The 23,223-nt window shown below is 43.6% G+C and overlaps 1 protein-coding gene and 1 long non-coding RNA gene across 2 annotated transcripts in view; one reads left to right on the top strand and one right to left on the bottom strand.

Annotated features, from left to right (window-relative positions):
* The window catches only part of KCNB1 (potassium voltage-gated channel subfamily B member 1), a 115,199-nt gene extending 101,423 nt beyond the window's left edge, over positions 1-13,776 (top strand). The window contains exon 3 of the mRNA XM_040575895.1: positions 10,049-13,776. Coding sequence (XP_040431829.1) covers positions 10,049-12,070 — 2,022 coding nt within the window. The 3' untranslated portion in view covers positions 12,071-13,776. The remainder of the gene's footprint in view (positions 1-10,048) is intronic.
* LOC121079045 lies at positions 1,642-13,864 on the bottom strand. Its single transcript, XR_005824842.1, has 4 exons — positions 13,733-13,864; positions 4,415-4,607; positions 3,429-3,560; positions 1,642-2,988 (listed from the first exon to the last, which is right to left on the bottom strand). It is a non-coding gene; the product is annotated as an uncharacterized LOC121079045 (long non-coding RNA).
* Between the last annotated feature and the right edge of the window lie 9,359 nt (positions 13,865-23,223).

Here is a 23,223-nt window from a genome sequence, read left to right as displayed (position 1 = left end):
CTCTCAGCCGCTCGCGCTCTCTTGCCGAGGAGCGTTATCGGGGAGAGGCAGGACGGATGCCCCTGCTGCAGGAACCAGCACGGTTAGACAAGCCACGGGCCGTGTGTGCACAGGGACAGCTTGTTTTCAGCTGGCCAAGTGCAGTCCTAATGCAAACATCCAAACAATGCCAGGGCTGCAGCCCGGCAGCGAGCGGGGAGCTGGCACAGCTGAGGCGAGCGGAGAGATGAAAACAGCGGGCTGAGGCGGGGACGGCTCAGCTCAACTGCAACCAAACTTCAGAACAGGGCAAAAAAAAACACAAAGTGACCTGGCCCTCATCCACACGTGGTATGTGTTTTGCAAACCCCAGAGCTGTCATGCTCACAGTCCGGTCGAAGTGTGAGATAAAGGCACCGCGTCCCTGACAGAAAAGCCCAAGTTTCCCAGGACATCGAAAGCAAGCGTTTCCCTGGAATGCCAAGTTCTATCTTTGGAGAACAGAAATCAGGCTCCTTCGTACGCCGCTCCCCCAGCGCACCATGTTAGCTTGCGTTTGTTTAGCAAACAGTTACTAGGAGGCCTCAGTAGCATTAAAAAAAAAAAACAAAGTGATACTGGTATTATTATTCATGGCTGGAGGTGGGGAGGAGAAGGGAAAACAGTGCTCGTGTAGCCAACAAGTTCAAGTAAGGTTCAACTTTGCTATTCCAAAATCTGCTGCTATGATAATGAGACAGTCAAATCAGCTCAAATTAAGAGCTCAGGAAGGCTCAGCCTTTCAAAGAAGTACACTCATGACAAGATTAATTCCTGCCAGCCAGTAGGTAGTGTGGTATCATCCTATATTAACATAGAAACCCTGTACAGAAACAGGCAACTGAAAACGTGCGAAAAACCAGTGAAGTGCATCATTCCCCTTAATCTTCAGTGCTGGTCTTTGCTATTCTGCAAGTGGATTAAAATACGATGGACCACCTGGCACCGTTCAGCTGCCATTTACAGCAAACCTTGCCTCTTCCTCCCACCCACCCCTCTCCAATAAACGCTCACTAAGAGGCAGCACACCTGCATTTTTCAAACAGTTTCAGGTGACTTTTATTAGTGTGAAGGGCAAAACATCAATAAAACAGACATTTAAAAAAAAATCCCTAAGGAACAGTATGAAAAACAGCTGTGCTCCTTATCCAAAAAGGATACAGTGCTCTGTGCTGCTGGACTGCCTCTGCTGGGGGGTATGTCGTGATGCAGCAGCACAGGAAAGGCTATGAATAGAGATTTTGAAACTATCAGAAAGCCTAGGGCTATCCAAACTGGAAGATGTTTATTTCGTCCGGTTCGGAAAGGCTTACTGTTGTGTGTCATGCCCAGTGCTCCCAGAAGTCAGTGAGCATAGAAATAATGAGAGCCTCCAGATTGCCAGCTGACACTTCAAAGAGCTCGAGCTTTTTCTTGAGCTCAAAAGAGAATTTTAAATATATATATACATCTCCGCACCTCGGTTCCATTTCCTATATTTGTAACTTGAATGCATGAAAACTGTCTCACTGAGCTGAGATCAAACTCTCTTGTTGAAATGCTGATGTGCAGCTGCCTTGTCTTTTCTCTTGCATTCAAACAGATTCTGTATCTACTCTCTCTATTTACTACTTAATCTTAGATTGATGTGAATGAATAATTGCCAAGGATTAGTTTTTAGCTGCTTTGATTTGTATACAGTTGTTGCTATTTATTAAATATGTGATATCTAATCCAGTGTTTAGCGCTTACAAAGGGAAGAACCATCTGTGCTGGAGACTGCAAACACAACGTGAATGAAGTGTTTGAAAGGGCTGTGTGCTCTGCTGCAGCCCGGGAAGCCTCGGGAGCCCTGGCTTGGGAGGGATGAACCCGCATGCGGATGTGTCCACAGCAAAGCCCTGCTCTCTGCAAACACAAAGTGGGGGCCAGCGTGAGGCAGAGCAGAGAAGCTGATCAGGAAAACAAGAGAATAAAGGACTGAGAACGGGGAAGGTGCTGCGAGCTTGGAGGAACCCCTGCAGTGACATTTCCCATCACCTGGGGCCTTCATATGCCCCTCTTGCAAAAATAAGGGCTCTGATATTCAACTTATTTGCAGGCTACTTGCAAGGAATAGACGCTTATCATCTGTAATCCCTTGTGTGAGCACAAAGCTTACTCATCGAGGCAGGAGATGCAACTAAAGCTCCTCTTACATCAGGCTGTAAGCGTGTGGGCAGCTCTGGGCAGCCTGGGCAGGGGCTGCAGCCCTCGTACAGGAGGCTTTGTCTCGCTGAAGAAGTCTATCTTCCCCAGCTTGTAAGGCAGCAGAAGTGCCTCAGCCTGAATGTCGTGTCCTTGTTCCAAGTCTGAAGGGGAAAAGGCTGATACCTGATGGAGAAGTCTCCCATGTGCTGCAGGAGGAGTCCAGTGCCATGGTTTAATCTAGCAGAAGGTGAAACACTGCACAGCCGTTTGCTCACTTTGTCCCCTCCCCAAAGTGGGATAGGGGAGAAAATTGAAAAGTACAAGAGCTCATGGGTTGAGATAAGGGCAGTTTAATAACAAAGGGGAGGAAAGAAAATGGAAAGAAAATGAGTAAAAAATAAATAAAAAGAATAAACAAAGCAAGTGATGCAGATTACAGCTGCTCACCACCTGCTGACCCATGCAGAGGATATTTCCACTGGCTTTCTATGCACAGGGATTTGTTGTTCATTGAAGGGTACTCTGTTTATTCATGTTATTAGCATGGCTGATGCTGGAAAACAGATTTGCTGCTTCTCCTAATGCATTTCTGGAAAAATTGTTAAACAGGTCGCCGTTTTTGCAGACAAAACATCACTTGAGCGCTGCTCCAATTTCCTCGCTAGGTGATAACCCAGTGTGGTATCAGTGACGAGGTGTATCGCCCTGCAGCACAACTAATTATACCTTTCGGTGAGGAAGTGGCAGTGGAACAGGTCTAGTCTTCCAAAAAAACTCCACACTCTGGTATGTGTCAGAGATCTGAAAAGAATTAATATCAATTATTCTCATGCATATTCACGAGAGGAAGACTAGTTTAGCAATCAAGCTAATAGTTTTTGCTTAATTACGTTCAGTTGATTCCGTGCTATCTTGGCACATTCCTGATTGAATTCAGCCATTAAAATAAAATAAAAACCACCTCCCACAAGTACACCAGTGAACACGAACAATTTAAGTTCAGCACACCCTGTAAATAGTGCCTGAGGCTGAGCAGACTGCTTGGGACACTGGGAGTCGTTCATGAGCATTCACTTTCCCTAGTGCAGGGTTAAATCACAAAAGCACCTTGAGGAGCAGTTCCCAGGTGTTCACTGCTGCTCAGGGTTAAGGCATTGTTTTTTTTTTAAATTATTTTTTTTTTCTGAATTCAAACCCTTGGCAACTGAATACAAGATAGAAAGCAGGAATGGGAGAGGTACCTGAAAGGGGAGCACGAAGCTGCAGGGATGGTTGTGTCTGGGGAGGAGGTCTGGATGTGCAAACAGTTTGGGTCTGCCCAGTGCTGTCTGGGGCTGGGCATCGTGCACAAGCGTTGCTTGCTGGGTTGCAGTCTTCCCGGACAAAAGGCAAGGCCAGGAAAAAAAGGGGAACATTGAACTTGTGTGTGTTTGTTTTCAATTTAACTTTCCCCAGCAGCAGAAATAGGACAGATGCTCCCCTCTCATCCTTTCTTGAGCGCTATCACTGTGCTGATGTCTCAAGGCAGTGTATGTCTTTGAAGTTTGCCTTTTCAGTGTTTTCATTCATTTATCATTTTCTTCTCCTGTGCACCATTTGCATCTGGGCTTTGCTCAGAAGGAAGACTGACACCATTTATCATTTAACGGGGCTTGATAGCTCTCTGACAACTGAACATGTTCTTTACAGCATCAAGGAATTTACAGGCAGCCATGCCTGAAGGCTACTTTTCTGCCCACTTTAGCTTAGTCAGCAGCAGTTGCAGCAGCAGCTTTCTGGGTGCCTGTAGGTAAACAAGGCATCAGCATATAATCAGCAGAAGTATTATATTCCCTTTTAGACTGAATAGACTTATCCTCCCAACAGATAAAAATTATTACAGCTATAACTAAAATCAAGTAATTAACCAATATTCAATCTGGGCTCTGCCAGGCAATGACAAAATTGAGATCTCAGGCATTACAAAGCAAAATAGACATGATTTTGGTTTTATGGATTTCCTGCTATGCAGTGATGCTTACAGAGGAGCACAGGAGTCTGAACTCTCCCAGCCTGTGGACGCAGTCACTGGGAGCACTGCAGGGATGTGGGGGAGCTGGTGTGTGCAGGGTCCTGCCCCTCCACAGGGCAGATCTGGTACAAGTGGGTCTCAGGGGGCTCCTCGAGCCAGGGTGCAGAAGTGGCACGGAAAGTGCCCGATCAGGGGAACTCTTGCGCATGGCCTTACCTTCCACAGAAATTAGAGGAACTTGGCATTTGGTTTGGGGTTGTGGAGATTCAAGGTCTTTGGCTGCATCTTAGCATCCTTCCCCATAAAAAAGCAGACTAAAGGTTCTGTGTGCATCCCGTGCCTCTTTATCCCCAAGTTAGGTCTCATCTGCTTGCCATGATCCAAGAAGTGCTACCTGTCATTATGGCCTCTAGAAAAAAAAAACAAAAAAAAAACAACAAAACACACAAGCCAAATGGTCAGAATCATGGCATCAGAAGTGACCACTTTCTGCAAACTGCTTCGGTTTATGAATAGATAGGCATTCTCCAGTGAAGAGGTGTTTCCTAAAGCCAGTCCCTGTCAATAAATACCTGCCGTGAGTGGGAGCCGTTACCCCACACTCAGAGATTAAGGAACCCTCCATCTGTTTCTGCACCGCACAGCACGTGGGATAGTGCTCAAAATACACTGTGCTCTGTTCCTCGGGGCCTGGGGAGGCATGGGCTGGCACAGGCATGGCAGGAGGGAGCTGGACAGTCTGACTCAAAGTGTATTGCTCGCTCAGGGAAATAGGAAGGCTGCAGGAAAAATCCCTCAGTAAATGGAGCATATGAATGAAGCCTGGTCCTGATGCCAAGTTTATTCTGCAGGCCCTGATGGTGCTAAAAAAGTGCATTAGACAAAACCATTATTGAACTTCTTGATTACATAACAATTTCCTCATCGTATTTCCAAGAATATTGAATCTATATTCAAACACCCTCCCACTCTCTCCCACACACCACCCCTTCTCCTTGCTATATCGGCTTCATTACTGAGCATGAAGACAGAAAAAGTACAGGGCATGTTTCCATCAGCAGAGAGATCTCAGATGCTTACACTGGGATTTTAGAGCCATCTATGGGATTTGGACAGCCTATTCTTATTAGTTTTAATGGCTTTGAAAATCTCCAGTCTTATGCCTTGACCTCAGTTAGGGTCTTTAGCAGTGCAAAGAACAGAAAATGAAGTAATGTTTATTACCAGCCCTAAATGCTGCCTTAAACCTACCCCACCCTGAGCTGTCTGGGAGGTAGCATGCGCAGTTTTGCTGCCCACAAAATTCTGCTATCACATGCTGAAGAGAGGCAGGAGATTCCTGAGCATCCTGGCTCCTTTGTGGAGCCCTCTCCTTTCTACAGGCAAGCAAAGACCTTGCTGACACCAAGGATGAATCCCAGGGCCTCTGTCATCCACCAAGCAGGATCAGGCCAGCGCAGGAGCATAGCTCCTGCAAGGTGGTTGTTACCTGCCTAATCTGGGGGGGATTTTGGAGAAGGTGGGGGTTAGTGGCTTGCAAGCCTGGCACATCCATCCTGCCTCAGGAAGCAGCAGTTGCACACAAACTGGCTACACTTACTCACATAATCAGCTTGCTTGTCTCATTTGCATGTGTAATAACCAGCCTGTATGTACAATCATGCTAATCACTTCGAGGCAATGCTTTAAATTCATTCAAAACCTTGCCCTGCCTGCCCTTGGGTTATTTAGCTTCCACAAAGGAACCATACCAGCAACCCAGATTCGCTCAATACGAATCTTTGCGAATCAGTCGATTTGGTGGAAGAGAAGTTTTTTCTGGAATCCTGCCTATCCATACTGAGGCGTGCACTCCAAGCCAGGGCTGTCATTAGGAGCCAGTCCAATATCCTCTGCAAGGCACCTAGAAAAGCACCTGAGGCAGAATTTCACAATTCATGGTGTGTTGATGCAGGTGAAACGTGAGAGCAAATGCAGAAACAGAGAAAGGGAACTTACCCAGCTTCTTTCATGCAATCTGTTAGAAGAAATGGTCTGAAAGTTGGGCAGGGGATAACTAGTCTTAAACCTTATGAGCTTTATGGTGGTTTAGAGAGCGTGTGTGATGCTCAGCTGTGGATACCTGCCCAGTAAGGCCTGGCCTGCCGGGGCTCCTGTCCGTAGCTCTGATGGATCCCTGCGTGAGGACAGCAGGGATCGGCTCTCAGGACCGTGGCACCAGAAGCACACAGGTCACAAGTGAGCCTGGAAGAGCAAAGGAAAGAGGAAGGGCTGGGAATCGAATGGAAAGGTTGCCCACTGCACCCAGCATCTCTGGAGGTGCTCTTGGTAGTCTGAGTCGTTCCTGCAGCTTCCTGTCCCTCATTACCGCCAGTGGAAAACACAAAAGCTGCCAAAGCAGAGAATCAGTATGGCTCTGATAGGAAACCCTATTAGAAGGACAGACGGTGATTTCTGTAATCTGAAATCCAAGACTGTAAATACATCGGGGTAGAGCCCTGTGCCACTGAATGCACTGCTAGTGCCCAGCAACAACAGCAGCTGGTTGCAGTTTGCTGCAAAGAACTGCTCCTCAGGTGGATTTTTTGGGTGGTAGATGCTACCAGGATAAGACATACCTTAGAGAAGGACCCTCTAAACATCCTGTGGGGATGTTTTTACCTCCATCATCTGGGTACTTTCCAACTGAAAAGTGCTTTGAGTACTTGAGGCAGTCAACCCACATTTAGAAGTTTTTCTTAACCTGACAGGCTTCTAAAGATGTATGATTGCAGTAGATCAATAAGGGGGAAAATCTGTACCTCAGGTGCACAGGTGACATCTTGCTGCAACTTGCAGGAGAAGTGATAAATGTCTCTCTCTGTTTATTGCTTAGCTTCATGGCTAGATCTGGTAAACCAAAAAACAAATCTTACACTCAGATCTACTAGTTTTCAAATTTATGTTCGTCTGGCATTGCCTTGATCTTCAGAGCAGGAAAGTATATCAAAGGAAACAGAAGGTTTGACACCAATTACTGCTGCTGGATGACATCCACTGAATAAAGATGGAGTGTTAATATTTACACTGAAATTGAAGGAGATAAAACACACTAGGTACATCTAAGTCTACAAATAAGCCCTTCTGTGTATAGCGGGCAGAGATAAAAACCAGCAAGAAATTGGAAATCACTATTGAAAACATCCCAAACACCTTCAGAAATCTTGGGTTGTAAACAAAGTCACAGCAAAAGACACTGAAAGAGCCTTCTAGGAAAGCAAATCGGACTCCCTGCTTCTGGGGATATTTTATTGTTTTCGGGAGATGATCTTCTAAAACAACCAACTGTGCTGAAATAGTTAACAGCTAAATTTCTCCCCCCACTTCAGCGTGAGACACTTGACTTTCATTTTATTCTCTTGAGTTTGAAACCATTAGTTCATGCAGGGGGTGACAGGGAAAAGAAACAGCTTCTCTATCAGTAGGGGTCCATTTCCTGATCATGGCGCAAGCCAAGGGGGTTTGGTCCCATATCAAACTATCTCTGTGAGTTTTGCCTCATTTTTCACCTTTCCCTTCAGCCAAATAAATACAGAATCCATGAATAAGCTTAAATGGTTGTTTCTTCTGATTGCTCATGAGTCAGATTGTATGTCTGATGACCTCTTTCTAACACTCAATTCACTTAAATGTAGGGATTCATTTTGAGGTTGTTTCCTATCAGTGGATTGTCTTCTGTGAATGCATCTTTATACTGTTAACAATAAACTTTCTTTTAAGTAATCTGTTTAAAAATGAAAGGGAATCTTCTCAGCATTTCTCCTAGTAAAAATTAAATAACTGAAAGTGAGGATATTCTAAAAATCCCAGTATTAGAGAATTGCACAGGAGGCCATTTACACCATTCACTTTTTCTATTTAATCCAATTTAAGCAATGAAACCAGACTGTTTAATGGAGCTAATGTTTGTTTCTAGTCAGATTTCATTCTTCAGATTAAATTATTACGTCTGCAGTGTCATGTACAAATCAAAGTTATGTAGTACACTTTTAGTGAGTTAAAAGGTAAATGTTTTTATTACACTGATTTGCAAGGTTGTTTTAAACTGCAAGTAGATTTTAAAACACTTTCGGAAATCAAAATATCAATGTTGAAACTCTTATATTACATTTGGATTTTTTGAAGGTGTATGAGCCAGCTTCTCTCCTAAAACCATAGCTTAGGCTTACTATATGAATTCAAGTGCAGCTTCCAACCTTTGTAGAACACTTCTGCCTTTCAGCTTTTTCGGAGCTGAGACTCTTCCAGAGAAGACTGGGCTGTTTCCAAACCATATTGGATATTTATGTTTCTCACAAGCAAGGCTTGCGCCACTGTAGGGACTATCCCTTCAGAAGTCTGTTATTTCCTGACAGTTAGGATATGTGTGCTGGGCTTGGCTGAAGAGAAGTCCTGCAAGAATTTCTTTCTGCAGTGCCCCAGGTGGTAACTGTGAATATTCTGGTATTGCGAGGCTGGCTGAGAAACATGACAGTGAGGAAAGCTAAAATCTAGTTACATGGGCGAGGAAGGACATGGACTCAGAGCATGTCAGATTTGCAATTCATGATGCAGAACTCTTGTCATACATTTTATAATCCGTTGCTGCATATTGTGTATTTAGTCATCACACACACACGTTGCAATTGATTTTATGCTTCTTTTCAATCAAGCAGAAGAAAAGCAAGCATAAGGGACCAGCTTAAACTGCAATGAATACATAAAACATTAGTCACATATACATGTGTTTTGAAATCATTCCTGTATTTTGGCAGTAACCTAAGAAACTAGATATATTCCTACCCAATTAACAAGCTAGAGAAAGAATCCACGCGTAGAAAAAAAAATCCTCAAATTGTCTGTCAGCTCCAAAACCTCCCTCAAATTACTTTAAAAGAAAATGTAATTAGGGAAGCTGGAAAGTATAGAATTAATGTCTATATAAAACAGATATGGAAGGACAGTCTGCCTACAGCATCTGAACACTGCAAATACACTATTCTAGCACCTTATTCTTTCCGGCTCTGAATAAAGTCAGTGGCCCAGGATCAGATTTTATGTGCTTAAATTTTTAGAGACTGCTCACTGCAGATCCTTCTTGTCTCATCGCACTCTTGATCGTAAGAGTCTTGTCTGTCTCACTGCTGTGCAATTTGGTTTGTTTTTTTCTCCTGGCTGTGTTGAGTAGCTGGGGTGGCCAGCTGGTCACATGCAGAATAGCTCAGAGCTCAAAATGTTTTAGAAAGTCTAGGAAAGTTTTCATGTCTTTCACAGCTGTCAAGTTTCAAATTAGAGGTGAGTCATTCAAAAAGAGTGTATTACTTGTATGCTTATATGTAGTAGAATTGTACACATCTATCTGTAATTAGCCATAGGCACCCCATTTTATAGATATAGCCATACATTAAATGGTCTACATTGCTGTGATTGAATCTTGCATTCACAATTGCTCTCCTTCTTGCTTAGATTTTAGAGCTTGTGTCCAGATGGGCTTTGTTGGGCACCTAATTAGCAGCTAATCAAAAGCTCCTGCTGTGAACTGCTTCACAGTCCTCCTGGCATCCTAGCTGCTTGGTACATGTTCCTTGAATACACTGAGAGGAATGGACAGGAGCTGAAGTAAATGTTTTATCTGCTCTATACATCTGATATAACTAAGAGTAGCTTCCAAAATAAAATCACTTCAGGATGCATTGGTCATCTGATTTCCAGGTACTAAGAGCAGAGTTACTCTTGAAAAGTATAAGTGGAAATAAAGCCATGTGTTAAAGACGATGGTAGATAGTGTAATATATTCTGAGCCAAACTCACTGTCTTCTCTTTCCTTTCCAGATTTTGGCAATCATTTCCATCATGTTTATTGTACTATCTACAATTGCCTTGTCCCTTAACACACTTCCTGAACTACAAGGCGTGGATGAATTTGGGCAGACAACAGATAATCCCCAACTTGCCCATGTGGAAGCAGTGTGCATTGCATGGTTTACAATGGAATACCTCTTGCGGTTCCTATCCTCGCCTAAGAAATGGAAGTTTTTCAAAGGCCCACTGAATGCTATTGATTTGCTAGCTATTTTACCATACTATGTCACTATCTTCCTCACAGAATCCAATAAAAGTGTACTTCAGTTCCAAAATGTACGACGAGTGGTCCAAATATTTCGGATTATGAGGATACTCCGGATTCTAAAGCTTGCCCGGCACTCAACAGGTTTACAGTCCTTGGGGTTTACACTGAGGAGGAGTTACAATGAGCTTGGCTTACTCATCTTGTTTTTGGCCATGGGCATTATGATCTTTTCCAGTTTAGTATTTTTTGCAGAAAAGGATGAGGACGATACGAAATTCAAGAGCATCCCAGCTTCTTTCTGGTGGGCAACAATCACCATGACAACAGTAGGCTATGGAGACATCTACCCCAAAACACTTTTAGGTAAAATAGTAGGAGGACTGTGCTGCATTGCTGGAGTGCTGGTGATTGCTCTTCCTATCCCAATTATTGTCAATAACTTCTCTGAGTTCTACAAAGAGCAGAAGAGGCAGGAGAAAGCCATTAAGCGCAGAGAAGCTCTTGAAAGAGCAAAAAGGAATGGTAGTATTGTCTCCATGAACATGAAGGATGCATTTGCCCGTAGTATAGAACTCATGGACATTGTGGTTGAAAAGAATGGAGAAAGCATAGCCAAAAAGGATAAAGTTCAGGACAATCATTTATCTCCCAGCAAATGGAAATGGACCAAGAGAACACTCTCTGAAACTAGCTCTAGTAAATCTTTCGAAACCAAGGAGCAAGGATCTCCAGAAAAAGCCAGGTCGTCTTCAAGTCCCCAGCACCTGAATGTCCAACAGCTAGAGGACATGTATAACAAAATGGCAAAGACTCAGTCACAGCCAAACCTTAACACTAAAGAGTCGAGTCAGCCTGGAAAGCAAAAGGAAGAGCTAGAAATGGAGACCCTTCCCGGCCCTATGGTGCCCTTGCTGACAACTCGTGCCGATGGGATCATTGACATGAGGAGCATGTCCAGCATCGACAGCTTCATAAGTTGTGCTGCCGAGTTCCCTGACTCTGGGAGATTTTCCCACAGCCCACTCGCTACCCTTCCCTGCAAAGGTGGCATTAATGTGATTCAGGAGCAGAGCAGAGGGGAGGGGAGTGGTGCCCGATTTGTGGAAATAAACCCAAGCTCTGAAGGCAGCCACCGTTCTGCTTTTTTCATAGAAAGTCCCAAAAGCTCCATAAAGGCCAGTAACCCTTTAAAACTAAGATCTCTGAAAGTCAACTTCATGGAAGAGGACACCAGCACATTAGCACCAGCATCAAATGTCCTGAGAATATATCCAGACCCTCTCAAGGGCAGGGGAGCTGCTGCTGCTGCCACAGACACTTCCTTACTCTCTGACAGATCTCTCATGAGCCCAGAAACCTCGATCTACACAACTGCGAGTGCGAGAACACCCCCAAAGTCACCAGAGACACAGACAGCCATAGCTTTCAACTTCCACGATGCTGGTATTCACAAATACATAGATGCTGACACTGATGATGAAGGTCAGCTGCTTTACGATTCGAGTCCTCCCGGAAATGTGAGTCCTAAGTACAATGTTACAAACAGTGGTTATCTAAAGCAAAAGGACAATGTTTATAGAACAGAGAAGAACCATTTAGAAGCTGCTGCTTTACCCACCTCCCCTAAGCTGATAGGGCAAAACTGCATTTACTCTATGGAAGGTATCACTGGAAGAACCCAGGGCCATCAGGAGACTGTCAGACTAGAAAATCACATTTCTCCAGAAGTCCATGTATTACCAGGCAGTGGAGGACATGCTAACACACATGATCAAAGCATCTGAGACAGGCTCCAAAAGAACTTACTGAAAGTTTAAAGGAATGTCTTTACAGTCAACACAAAAAAAGAGCTTCTGCATGGCATGAACTTGGCTGAAATAAGCCACATGTTTCTAAAAGTCTGAGGGGAGGTCCAGTGTGGGTTTGTGAAAATGTCCTTCTCTGAAACAACTTTAAAGACATTACCCACATCAGTCAAAAATAAGGATTGCAAATCATGATCACACATTGATCTCCTTTCATGTTGTCCAGTGAAGCCAATGTGACCAAATATCCATCCATTCCCCTTGAATGCTAGAGCTCCTTTTGGAAATACTAACACCTGATTTGCATTAGTTCCATAAAGGATGCCGAGGCAGCCAGATTTGAACTCTGGAATAAATTGCTGGGGTTGGTATAAAGCTATCAAAAACACAATGCTCTCTGCTTCAGGGCAGCTGTTCCCCATCTACAGCTTTCTCTGATGGATATTATATCTAAAGGTAACAGGGAACACTTGCATTATTGGAAAATCCAAGTTAAAACCATTTAAAACAAATAGCGGTCTAGAGAAACCAATTATTAAAATGCTCTGTGTGTGTTTAACAATACAATATCCTGTAGGACCTGACATTTTCTTTTGAAACATCAGCAGGGTGAGTTGCACCACTTGTATCTAATTCCAAACACCCCCTAGGATGTAGTGAAACTCGCACTTACCCTCTGCTAAAATCGAAACCTGCCCCTGGGCCAGCGTGTGGCCCTCGGGGCACCCACAGCCCACGCTGGGAAGGTGTGAAGGAGCCATGCAGAAGCAGGGATCTCCGGCGGCATTGCAGGCCCCTTCCCGCAGCCGGGGAGCGCGGGGCTGGAAGGGGAGCTCGGCTCCTCTCCGTGTCCCCGTCTGCGCCGTGGCAGCTCCCTGCCCCATGGGGATGGCCCAGCGCGGCGGCTGGCCCTGAGGCCTGCTCCTCGGGCCTCCCCTTCCCGCCCGCGCCCCGACTTCAGGCCTTGGCCGAAGTCTTGCCCTTGGCGTAGGAGAGGAACCAGTCGGTCTGAAGCTTTTCGCGCCCGCACGGTGCGGTGAAAGATATGCAAGCGTTACATAAATATGCAAAAAGAGGGATTCTTTAGCTACCCGCCCCGGGCCTGGTCGTGCTCTCTCTTGCGAGGAGGTCGGGCGGGAGCAGCTCCTGCCACGCTGGCGCGTCGTGGCAGCACAGGGCGGCTGCCAGAGACAGCAGGATCAGGCCTGATGTTTTAATAGCATCCACTCATTTTTAAGCGAAACGAGAAAAAAAAAAAAAAAAAAAGATTTGACCATTTTAAATGAACAGAACTAGCAGCCACCAGCCTAGGTTTTTAAAATATTATTGTTTCAATAAAGTTATGTCAAATTGTGTAGGAAATAATTTGTCTTTGGTTTTTAATACCGGGGGGGAAAAGCACTTTACGTTGACTTTTTGTTGTTGTTGCGATGCTGGAGTAGGATAGCAGAGTGTAACAATCAAGCACTTTAACAAAGCACTATTTTAATTTGTGCCTCCTGTCGTGACTGTGATTTGTTACACGCCGGTAGCAAGTCACAACCTGTCCTGTGATAACTGTGATGGTAATCTTTTATGTTGTTATCCGTTTCTACTGTAAAACTCAGTTGTAAATAACTCTGTCAATAAGCATTTCCTGACCTATTTCGGAGTACCTGCCGGGGCGTGTAGCTATCTGCATGCAACAGGTCTTGGGGCGTGCGGAGGCACGGGACTCGGGAGCGGAGGCGCACGCTGGAGGAAGACCGTAACCACACGAGTCCGCTGCGTTTTGTTCCTTCCCCCTGTGAAAAAGCCGTTGGTTAGTCCTGAGTGTAACTGTCTCTCCGTCCACGCTGTACAGTACTTCTGTCTGTAATCCGTAATAGTGAATGCAGCATGTACGGACAAAAGCAATAAGCACATATCTGTTTTAGGAACTGTTAAGGGTTACGATGATAGCTTTGTTAGGTCTCTCCTTGGCACAAACCTGCACACATGCTGAAGCAGTGGTCCCCGCTGGCCCCTGGCGGTGGGACACAGCCCAAGGCACCTGCTCAGAAGTCCTCCTTGCCTCCTGCAAGGCCAGGCCCTGGGGAAGGCGCGAGTGAGACCTGAGCCACCACCTCACGAATTCGCCCGCTGGCAGCAGAAGAGACCTCGTGTCATGCAGAGAGCTATGCGGGAGATACTCAAAATCAGTTAGAGGTATCCGTGCGAGCAAACTGTATTCTCCAGAGTATTTACGCAGGGCCAATTCCTGAGGTTCCTCAGCTTTTACTCTGTCTTCACTCAGCCAAAACCACCGTTCATCTGAATGGGCTCTTTGCCTGGCGAAGGACTTTAGGATTTGGCCATAGTAAATACAAGTGTACTTAGAGGAACTGATGTATTGCTGAGATGCTAGTTAAGATTGAGTCATTAAGAAGAAGTAAAGTGACTTTCCAGCAGATAAGCTTTAAATACTGATTTATTCTATGGCTTCCCAAGGCCATAGAGCGGCAATGAGAAATTTTAAAGAGAACAGTCTTAACATAATCTCTATGTTTCAGTGATCATTCATGTCTGCCATCAGCACAAATGTAAAAAGAAAAAAAAAATCAGGGAAATTTTTTTTGATAAAGTAAGTAATAGTGATTTCCAAGTTAAATATTTTTAAAGCTGATGCTTTCATGTGGAAAAAAAGTCATATTTTACATATCGCAAAAGTGAGCATATTTAAATATAGCCATATAGTGTAGTACTTACCACACTTTTTCATCCAAATTGATGTATTTGGTTTATAGATGGCACTGACAAAAATGTATAGATCAACAATTCTACCATTTTTTTAACTGATAATCAACTGGTGCAACTCTCCTTGTAACCAAAGGCCCTCTGTCTGCCTTGTGTGATCATTTACAACACACATCTTATATCATCTATTTAGTCCTACCTTTAAAGTAGCATTTTATTGAGTCACTTTTGAAAGCCAAATTCAAAAGTATCATTAAGAATCTACCTTTTAAGTATGAATAGCCAAAGTCCTATAGATTTCTTATAGAAAGCAAATAATTTAAAATTAAGCATATAATATGCTTGAAGAGCATTTCTTTCTTATTTGTGTATGAAGATGTAGCTCTCATTTTGTGCCCAGTTAAAAAGGAAGTATGTTTAATTTATTTTAATGAAATAAAGTCTGAATATGAAGTATGTATCTATATATGTGTGTGTGTGCACAATACACATATATATAATGTAAGCACTGGGAAATCTACTCTAAAAATAAAGCTATGGTAGACTAAATCTGTACTCATTACAAAAGGAAAGGCAGTGCTTTGAAAACATAATGCTCACCAAATCCTATAGATACTAGAAGACAATTTCATTTTATAGTTCATTTGGTACATGTTTCCCAAAGCTCATAAAAGTAGGGGAAAATATGCAATATCTCTTGCATCAAGCTAAAGTGTGCAGTTTAATCACTGATATTTGGCATTCAGGTCTGTGAACTTACTGTGTATTGTGTATCGAGCAAGCTGACAGTTCCACCTGCTGCTGCAGAAGACATCGTATCTGAAAGGACTATGTACGTGTGATGTCTGCTCTTGCTTGTATCTTACGCCATCAACACCACTTTTAATATATATATATATAAATATATATAGAGAATATATATATTTGCGGAAGGAATGGGTGCAGTTTTCTTAACCAGGAGGCAAAGATACTTTGAGTTTTAGCCTTGAACAAAGGAAAACAGCAGTCACTTAATGCAGTAGATTTCTCAGTGCCTTTTCTTAGACACTTCACCTAAGCACACTTACGGAAAAATGAAACAAAACAAAACAGTCTCCTGTGAAATCCACATTTTCTGAAAGGTTCAAGAGTCTATAAAGGTAGAAGAAGAAAAAAACAAGGAAAAGAAAACCCGTGGAACGCACATTCCCTTTCTGAACATGCCGTGTGTCAAATGCCGGGGAATATATGTATGTGCAAGGCATGCAGGAACGAATCCAAGGCGGTTGGTTTCTTTGGCAACTATGGCTGTGATAAACTGTAGCCTTTTCTTCCCTTGCAGCTAATAAGATACACATTTCTAAGAAAAACAATTCTGTAAAATTGTAATGTATTGTTAATATTTGTACCTATTGTATATTTATGTCTTGACAGAATTATGACTGGTACAGTTTATAGTAAATAACAAGGGTATTTAAAACTCATTACAAAAACAAGGTTTCTAAAGCCAAGTTCTCTCTCTGTTGGTAAGCTCCACATAACATGATCTCCAATAGTTTTTAACGCCTCATTTTAAAGCAAATAGTAGAATTACTGAGTAAAGCAGCAGAGCGATGGAGACCGTGTGGCCCTGGCACCCTTCCGTGCAGCTCAGTGGGGAGCAAGATGGGGAGGTGGGCTTCCCGGGCAACTCCAAATTAGCTCCAACTTCTTTGGCAAAGCGCTCATGTTTGGTCAGTCACTTCTGCTTATGGCAATCGAACTGAACAACTGTTACCTTAGATTGTTTTAGGATCACCCACTTGGGGAGAATATGGCTTTAAATAGTTCTTGAATAAAGTACAGATGTTTTAGTTACCTCTGTACCTTCTGTTTGCCATTGTGTTGGCTTTATAAGTATCTGATGTATGGAAAAGTCATGTGACTTTCATGCATTCCAGAGTAGTCTATTTTTCTGTTCAGATAAAAAAAAATTATATATATAAAAATATAAATATATATCTGTATTTTTAGCAAATTTATAATAGGGCAATCAAGTCAGATTTCTTCTTTTTGTATTACAGAATAATATATTAGATGCTTTCTTGTTATTCATTTACATAGATGATCCCCTAACTTTTTTGTTGTCATTATTTTCCTTCATTCTGAAAACACCCGCAACATCCCTCCTGGAAGTGTGTCTCCGAAAGGTCACTGAGTTTGTCTGATGTTGTCGCGTTTTTGTATTTTCCTGTTTGTGGTACTTAAAAATAACCAGGGATTGGTTATGGAAACTAAGATGTTCTTTCTGAGAAACAAAGAAGTGGGCCACACTCTGACCTTGGTTATGGCAGTGTAAATGCCAGCCCATGCCACTGGCTTCAGCATTAACCATAGCCTGGACTTCAGTGGAGTTTTTCCAGATTTACATCAATTAAGCTGAGAGCATAAAGAGACAGGATTTGAATCTGACTGTCCTAATAATTATTTGGAGTTGGGATAAACATCAAAACTGAAAAGACAGACTCTTATTTTAAGGGCAGTGACCTAGCAATGCTCAGGCAAAGCTCCCTCCAAAGCTCCCACATCCAGGGGAGGTTCCCCTGGGTTAAAACAGAAAGGTCGAGACTTCTATTTCTACTTTCAGTCCCAGATAAAATCAGGAAATGAGAAAAATGTATAGGGGAATAAAATAATAATAATAAAAAAGTACCCATTCAGAAAGGGACTGGATTTGGATTTGGCTAAGGTAAATACTACCCATGTACCTTCTTATTAGTGATCTCTCTTGCTCCTTCATAACTGTGCCGTCACATAAATTGAATAAAACTTCCATGAGACAAATGTGCATCCTGAAGCTATCTCATGGCCTGTTGAAGTCTAGCATGACAAAGAGATTCAGACTGTCCTGTAACTCCATATCAGATTTGCAGCTTGATTCAGCCCAGCAGTCTGGTCAGTGACAAGGTGTTTTTTTTTTCCCAAAGATGGAATTTTGGTCCCACTTCCTTTTCTTAGCCCAAAACAATCTCCTTGTGTGATTTTCTTACATGCTCACAACACTAGCCAGTAAATCTGAAATGGAATTAATTTGGGAACACGTATTTCAGAAAGTCTGGATAACACCCAAATGAGCAGTGTAAGCAGCAGACACTGGTATGCATGTGATTATGCGTCAGCAATAGCCATTTACACACAAGGTTATTAACTGGGGGGGATTTTTTGTTTTTTATTTTCTGTATTTTTAACACAATTACTGCAATAGCCCATGATATCTATCATCAAAGATCCCATAAATCTCTTCAAAAGGCACCTTCCACATCAGTAAGTTTGTCTGAGCATATTCAACAATACCACAGAAACCTTCTGATCACGTTAGTCTTAAATTTGGCCCTGTAGGTAGCCCTCCTACCACAACAGAAATGCCCCAAATACAAACCAGCTGAAATGATTATTTTTCAGAATGTGTTTTGCACCCCATGCTGATCAGAGGTAGGCTCTTGCACTGAAACTTTGTCTTGGCCAGACGAAGGAAACCTTAGGGAAACTGAACGTTTGCATTCAGGGTGTGTATCCCTTCATTGCTGGTGTTACCCAAGCCACAAATAAGTGTCCTTTGACACCAATGGTAGGGTGCCACAAGTGTTCATATCTGTAAATACTACTCAGAATTTTGCTTTGCTTGATTCTGGTTTCATCGCACAAGAAGTCTTCAGTCTAGAGGCTTAGAAAATAAAGCTTCATTTTTCTTTTTAAACAGAAATAATACTATTGTTATTCAGTAGGACTGAGCAAGTATTAACCTTTAACATTTTTAAAGGGGTCTTTTCAAGACTGTAGTGATGCTACCTTCAAAAAATAATAATCAGCCTGGGCTCAATAAAAAGATCTGCCCAAACTAGAGCATTGAGAGAAGCCACAGAGCCAAATTTGCAAAAAAATGCCAAATTCTTTGCTGCTATAAATAAATGCCCATTGAGGTCAATGGAGCTGTGCCCAATTTAGCCCAGTAACGAATTTGGACCTCTATCTTTAAAAGCTAATGGAAAACCACAGGCTCTGCGTGACCTCAGGGATGGAGGTGTCTGTCCACAGCACCTAAGAGGAAACCAGTGGGGTGAGGGAATGGGAAACAGAGACAGGTCAGTGGAAGCTTGTGAAAGGAGAAAATCCTTCATGCAAGAGGACAATAACCATCCTCATCACCCCGGCCTTGACTGAGCAGCCTTCTGTGTCAGCTCACTCTTTGTGGGCTTGATACCGCAAGCAGTGCCCCAGGTTCACCAATGACTGTCCCTACAGCAAGACCACGAGCTCAGCCACAGTTCAACCCTGGCAGCCCTCAGTCCAGGGACCTGCTGATGCTGGGAGGACAATACTGGCCAACGGGCCATCCTTCAACTGTGTCACAACCTCTGGTCTTACTGGCAATCTGTAGTTAAGGCCATTTTAGGATCCATCGGTTCTGCTCTACTCACCATGTTTCATTTAGGATCTCTGCCCATTTTGCCTCCTCATCCTTTTATTTTTCACTACTCCCAAGTACCATTAGCCACACTTTGGCTCATGCTGTCAGCAGGGTTTGTTTATACCAATTTTGTTGGCTTGTGAGCAAGACAGAGGACTTTTTTTTCCCATTCTTTCCGGGTCTTTGGTGATGGGCGCACAAAACTGTTTTTGCATTGAAACATTCCCCACTGGTGAGTTTGGGGGGCGGGGGGGGGGGCAGCATCTCCATCTTCCTTTGAACTCTGAAGCCATGATACTGCACTCAGAAAGGCCAGCCACAGCTACCAACCAAACTCACTTTCCAACTAGATTAGCATTAAAAAAAAGCCCCGACTAATGCAGAAAAAGTCTGCTTTTTCATCAGGCCAGTGAAACAGTTCTTAAGTGGGGAGAAAACACTGCCTGAGGCAGTGCTGCGTGTGCTGCTCCAGGACACCTCCGTGCCCGCTGACGGGTGACAGGCGGGCTGTCTGTGTGCTGCACATCGCAGCTGCTCGGCGTTTCACGGCACTGGGGAGCAGCCTCAGCTCTTCCTTCTCCAAAAGCACGGGACGGCCGCTTGACTTGCGTTGCCCCGCCAGCCCTCGAACCTCAGCCAGTGCTTCCCGGTGAAAGCTCCGAAGGGCAGTGCTGAGCGCCCGTAGTCGCTAAAGGGTAAGAAAGCTGTGGGGTTCCTCTCAAAGAGAAATGTGATATTCAGCAACAAATAGAAAAACTGGAAAATGCAGGTTTCCTGTGACTCTCCTAGTACGTGTGGATCAAATTGCTTTTGTATCTGGAAGCTGAAACCAACTGTGACCCAGCTTGAAAAAGGGCAGAATACATGACAGTTTTCTCCATTGCCTCACACTTCACTTATGTTTTACCCTGCGCAATGGGGAAGCAATGGGGAACCCAGTTCAGCATGTATATAATGATGGGCAGAGCCTCCTGCCTCTGCCTACAGCCCAGCAGATCCTGCACATCTTGCACAATCTCGTCTTTGGGTTATATTGGATCGACCCAAGGGGCAATGCATCGGCAGATGTTTTCTCCCCATTTAAGCACTTTTCCAATCCCCTGGCATTTTGGGGTGATTACAGCAACATTAGCCATATACTAGTGTACCTAGAGTCTTACATTTTTTGTAACTTTGATTTAGTCATTCTTTGTTAAAGTTTATTGACCTCTCCAGTTGTTTCCGTAAACAAATTATTAAAAAAAAATCAATGTCTTTATATGCATGTAGTAGTATGAAACTGTGATCAATGTGTGACATTCAGAAACTGTACTGTCTTGTAAAATATGTCCAAATGTCTGAGGATTTTAAAGCAATGGTCCCTTACTACAGACTACAGAAATAAATAAAAAGGTATGGATAAAACCAAAGCCTTTATTTGCTCTGTTTCATGGTCATATTTGCTGGCCAAAAATATAACTACCATCAGCTGGCACCGAGCTTCTGCTTTAGCTCATTGCAGCTGACAGCAGGTTTAGACATATGTTATTTGCTCACGGATAAAGCCGTGATTCAGGAAAGCAGTGCCGAGCTAGACACCTCCTGTTTTAAGTCTGACGGATTCAGTGCACAAACCTGTGTGCTTCAGCCCTCACCCTGCACGGACGAGATCCACCCTCACCTCCTATGGCTGCGGCTGGGCTCGGGGACAGGGGAATTTGCCAGCCCCCCATGCACTGCCCTGTGCCGTGCAGCCTGCGGTGAGGTGCCCGTCACCTCCAGGTGCCTTTGCCTCGGCATCTCAGTCACGAGAGCGTGCAGATGCAGAACCAGACACAGATGGGAGAAGAGCCGAGGTTTGGAGACAAAGAGCTTTGGGTGTGAAAGTAGATAAACAGGTTGCTTTTGCTGCTGCTTGAGGCAAAAACTTGGAGTTTCTGATAGAGCCACTGTGGTTTTCTTCTCTATTAGATTAAGTAGCGGGCTGGTTAAATTATGAAAATCATCAGAGCAAAAGTAATTTGAACTGCTCAGGAATATTTTCTTTGAGTTGATTACATCTTTTTTTTTATTTTTTTTATACTAGAATTCAGTTTATGTAAGAGTCCTCAAAGCTTTAATCTGAACCCCCTGATTTATGGAGACATTCTGAGTTAACTCAAACACTTTAATTTATGGCCACTTAAAAATGTAGAAAGAACACGCAAGCACATGTTTCTACACGGACTGGCCATTTGTTTGCATGGTTCTGCAAGCCGCACAACCTCGCAGAGTAACTGCATGTACAAGGCAAATGGAAAAGACTAAGAAATCCAGTTATACATCTTATTTTATATAGCCACCACGGTTGCAAATGGAGACCGGAAAGTTAAGTACGCAAGTGGACAAACCTCACAGAAATACATGCATAGCCTCTTAACAGCATGTTTCTGCATTTACTTGTGTTCATTTTCAGTTTAGTAAGATCTTTTTCAGAAAATCTAAATGATCAGCTGTTTCATAACAAGCAGTGACAATGACATCTAATAAGATTAAGGCACTTAACTTGAAGGGAAGTTTACAAATGAAGAACTAGAAAGTGGAGAAATTCCTACAACATATGTCTTCCTCTTCCACTTTCTACTAATGAGATTTTTTTGTTATTTGCCTGCCAGACTGAGCATGCAAGCTCCTGAATTATAACCCAGTAGCTGTAATTATACTGTCCAAGGAGGTTTTCTCTATGAAGTGATTTACTTTATCAAGTAAATTAAAATAATGCCTATCTCCTCAGGCGTGCTGCTTCATTATTGTATGCCATTCAGATATTAAATATTTTTGTCCTAGTTAAAGTATACTACAGAAATTATTCTTTGCTTTCCTAGACCCCCAGCCCACACCACTCCCAGCCATTACTTGCATGTACTTTATGCCCCAGCAATGTGCTGGCAGCTCAAACCAAACCCCAAGGCAGAAGCACTGCATGGAAAGCAGGGTCCCTCCCTGCGAGGTGGCCAGTGGCACTTTGGTGGCCGCACAGCAGTCGCTGCCTGCTCAGAGTTACTTCAGGCACCAGCAACCCAAAGTTACCATGGCTAGCAGCAGCAGATTTACTGGTCTACCAACAACAGAAAGTGTGCCAGACTTTACACAGATTAATTAAATGCAGCAGCTTTGTTACGTTTCAGATCGCCTCCATCGCCTCCAGCCCGCTTCCTCCATGGCTGCATCGGCACTAACCTCACTCTCTCTTTATCCCCACCTGGTGTTTTTCCTGTGATTTTTCTTATATATGCTAAACTAAGCAGGTTTTTTTGTTTGTTTCTTTCTTTCTTTCCATGTTACGCACCAACCTCTGATCCTATTAAAGAAACAACAACACCATGTCTGTTTAATGAAGGCTGTTCCTCTAAACACCCAGAGCAAGCCTGCATCCTCCCGCACCGAGTCAGCCAATAAACCTGAAGGTTAATCAAACAAAACCATCTGGTGAAGGAGCACGCACCCCGAGTCAGGGCCCCAGGGCGCCAGCAACCCCCCAAGCACCCATGGGGCTTGTCCAGCTCTTCCCACCGAGGGCAGAGGGGTGCAGAAGGGCAGCCCAGCTGCTGGGGACCCTGTGCCACTGGCACCCTCCTTGTGGCACCTTGCTGTATACACCATCTGTCCCCAGGGCCTGTATCATGGGCTGTGGGGTGCTCTATATCAACCATTGGCACAAATATTAAATGTATACTATGGGAAGTTCTGGTAAGTACATGTGGAGCTTTGGCCACAGGCTCTTTTGTGTGTTATTTTTAATTCTCTCCTTAATAAAGCCGGTGGAGTTTTTCCAGAGTTTAACTTGGCCAGCAGTGCTGGAAGCTGGGCTGCTGAAAATATAGCTGAAGCAGCATGGACCTCTCTCCTAGGGATCATAGAATAACAGACTCATTAAGGCTGGAAAAGAGCTCCAAGATCATCTGGTCCAACCATCACCCTACCACCATCATCCACTAAACCATGTCCCTAAGCAGATGTCACTGCCTTCTCC

The sequence above is a fragment of the Cygnus olor genome, chromosome 16 (assembly GCF_009769625.2).
Source record: "Cygnus olor isolate bCygOlo1 chromosome 16, bCygOlo1.pri.v2, whole genome shotgun sequence".
NCBI classification, from domain to species: Eukaryota; Metazoa; Chordata; class Aves; order Anseriformes; family Anatidae; genus Cygnus; species Cygnus olor.
This window is presented reverse-complemented; position numbering and strand designations above follow the sequence as displayed.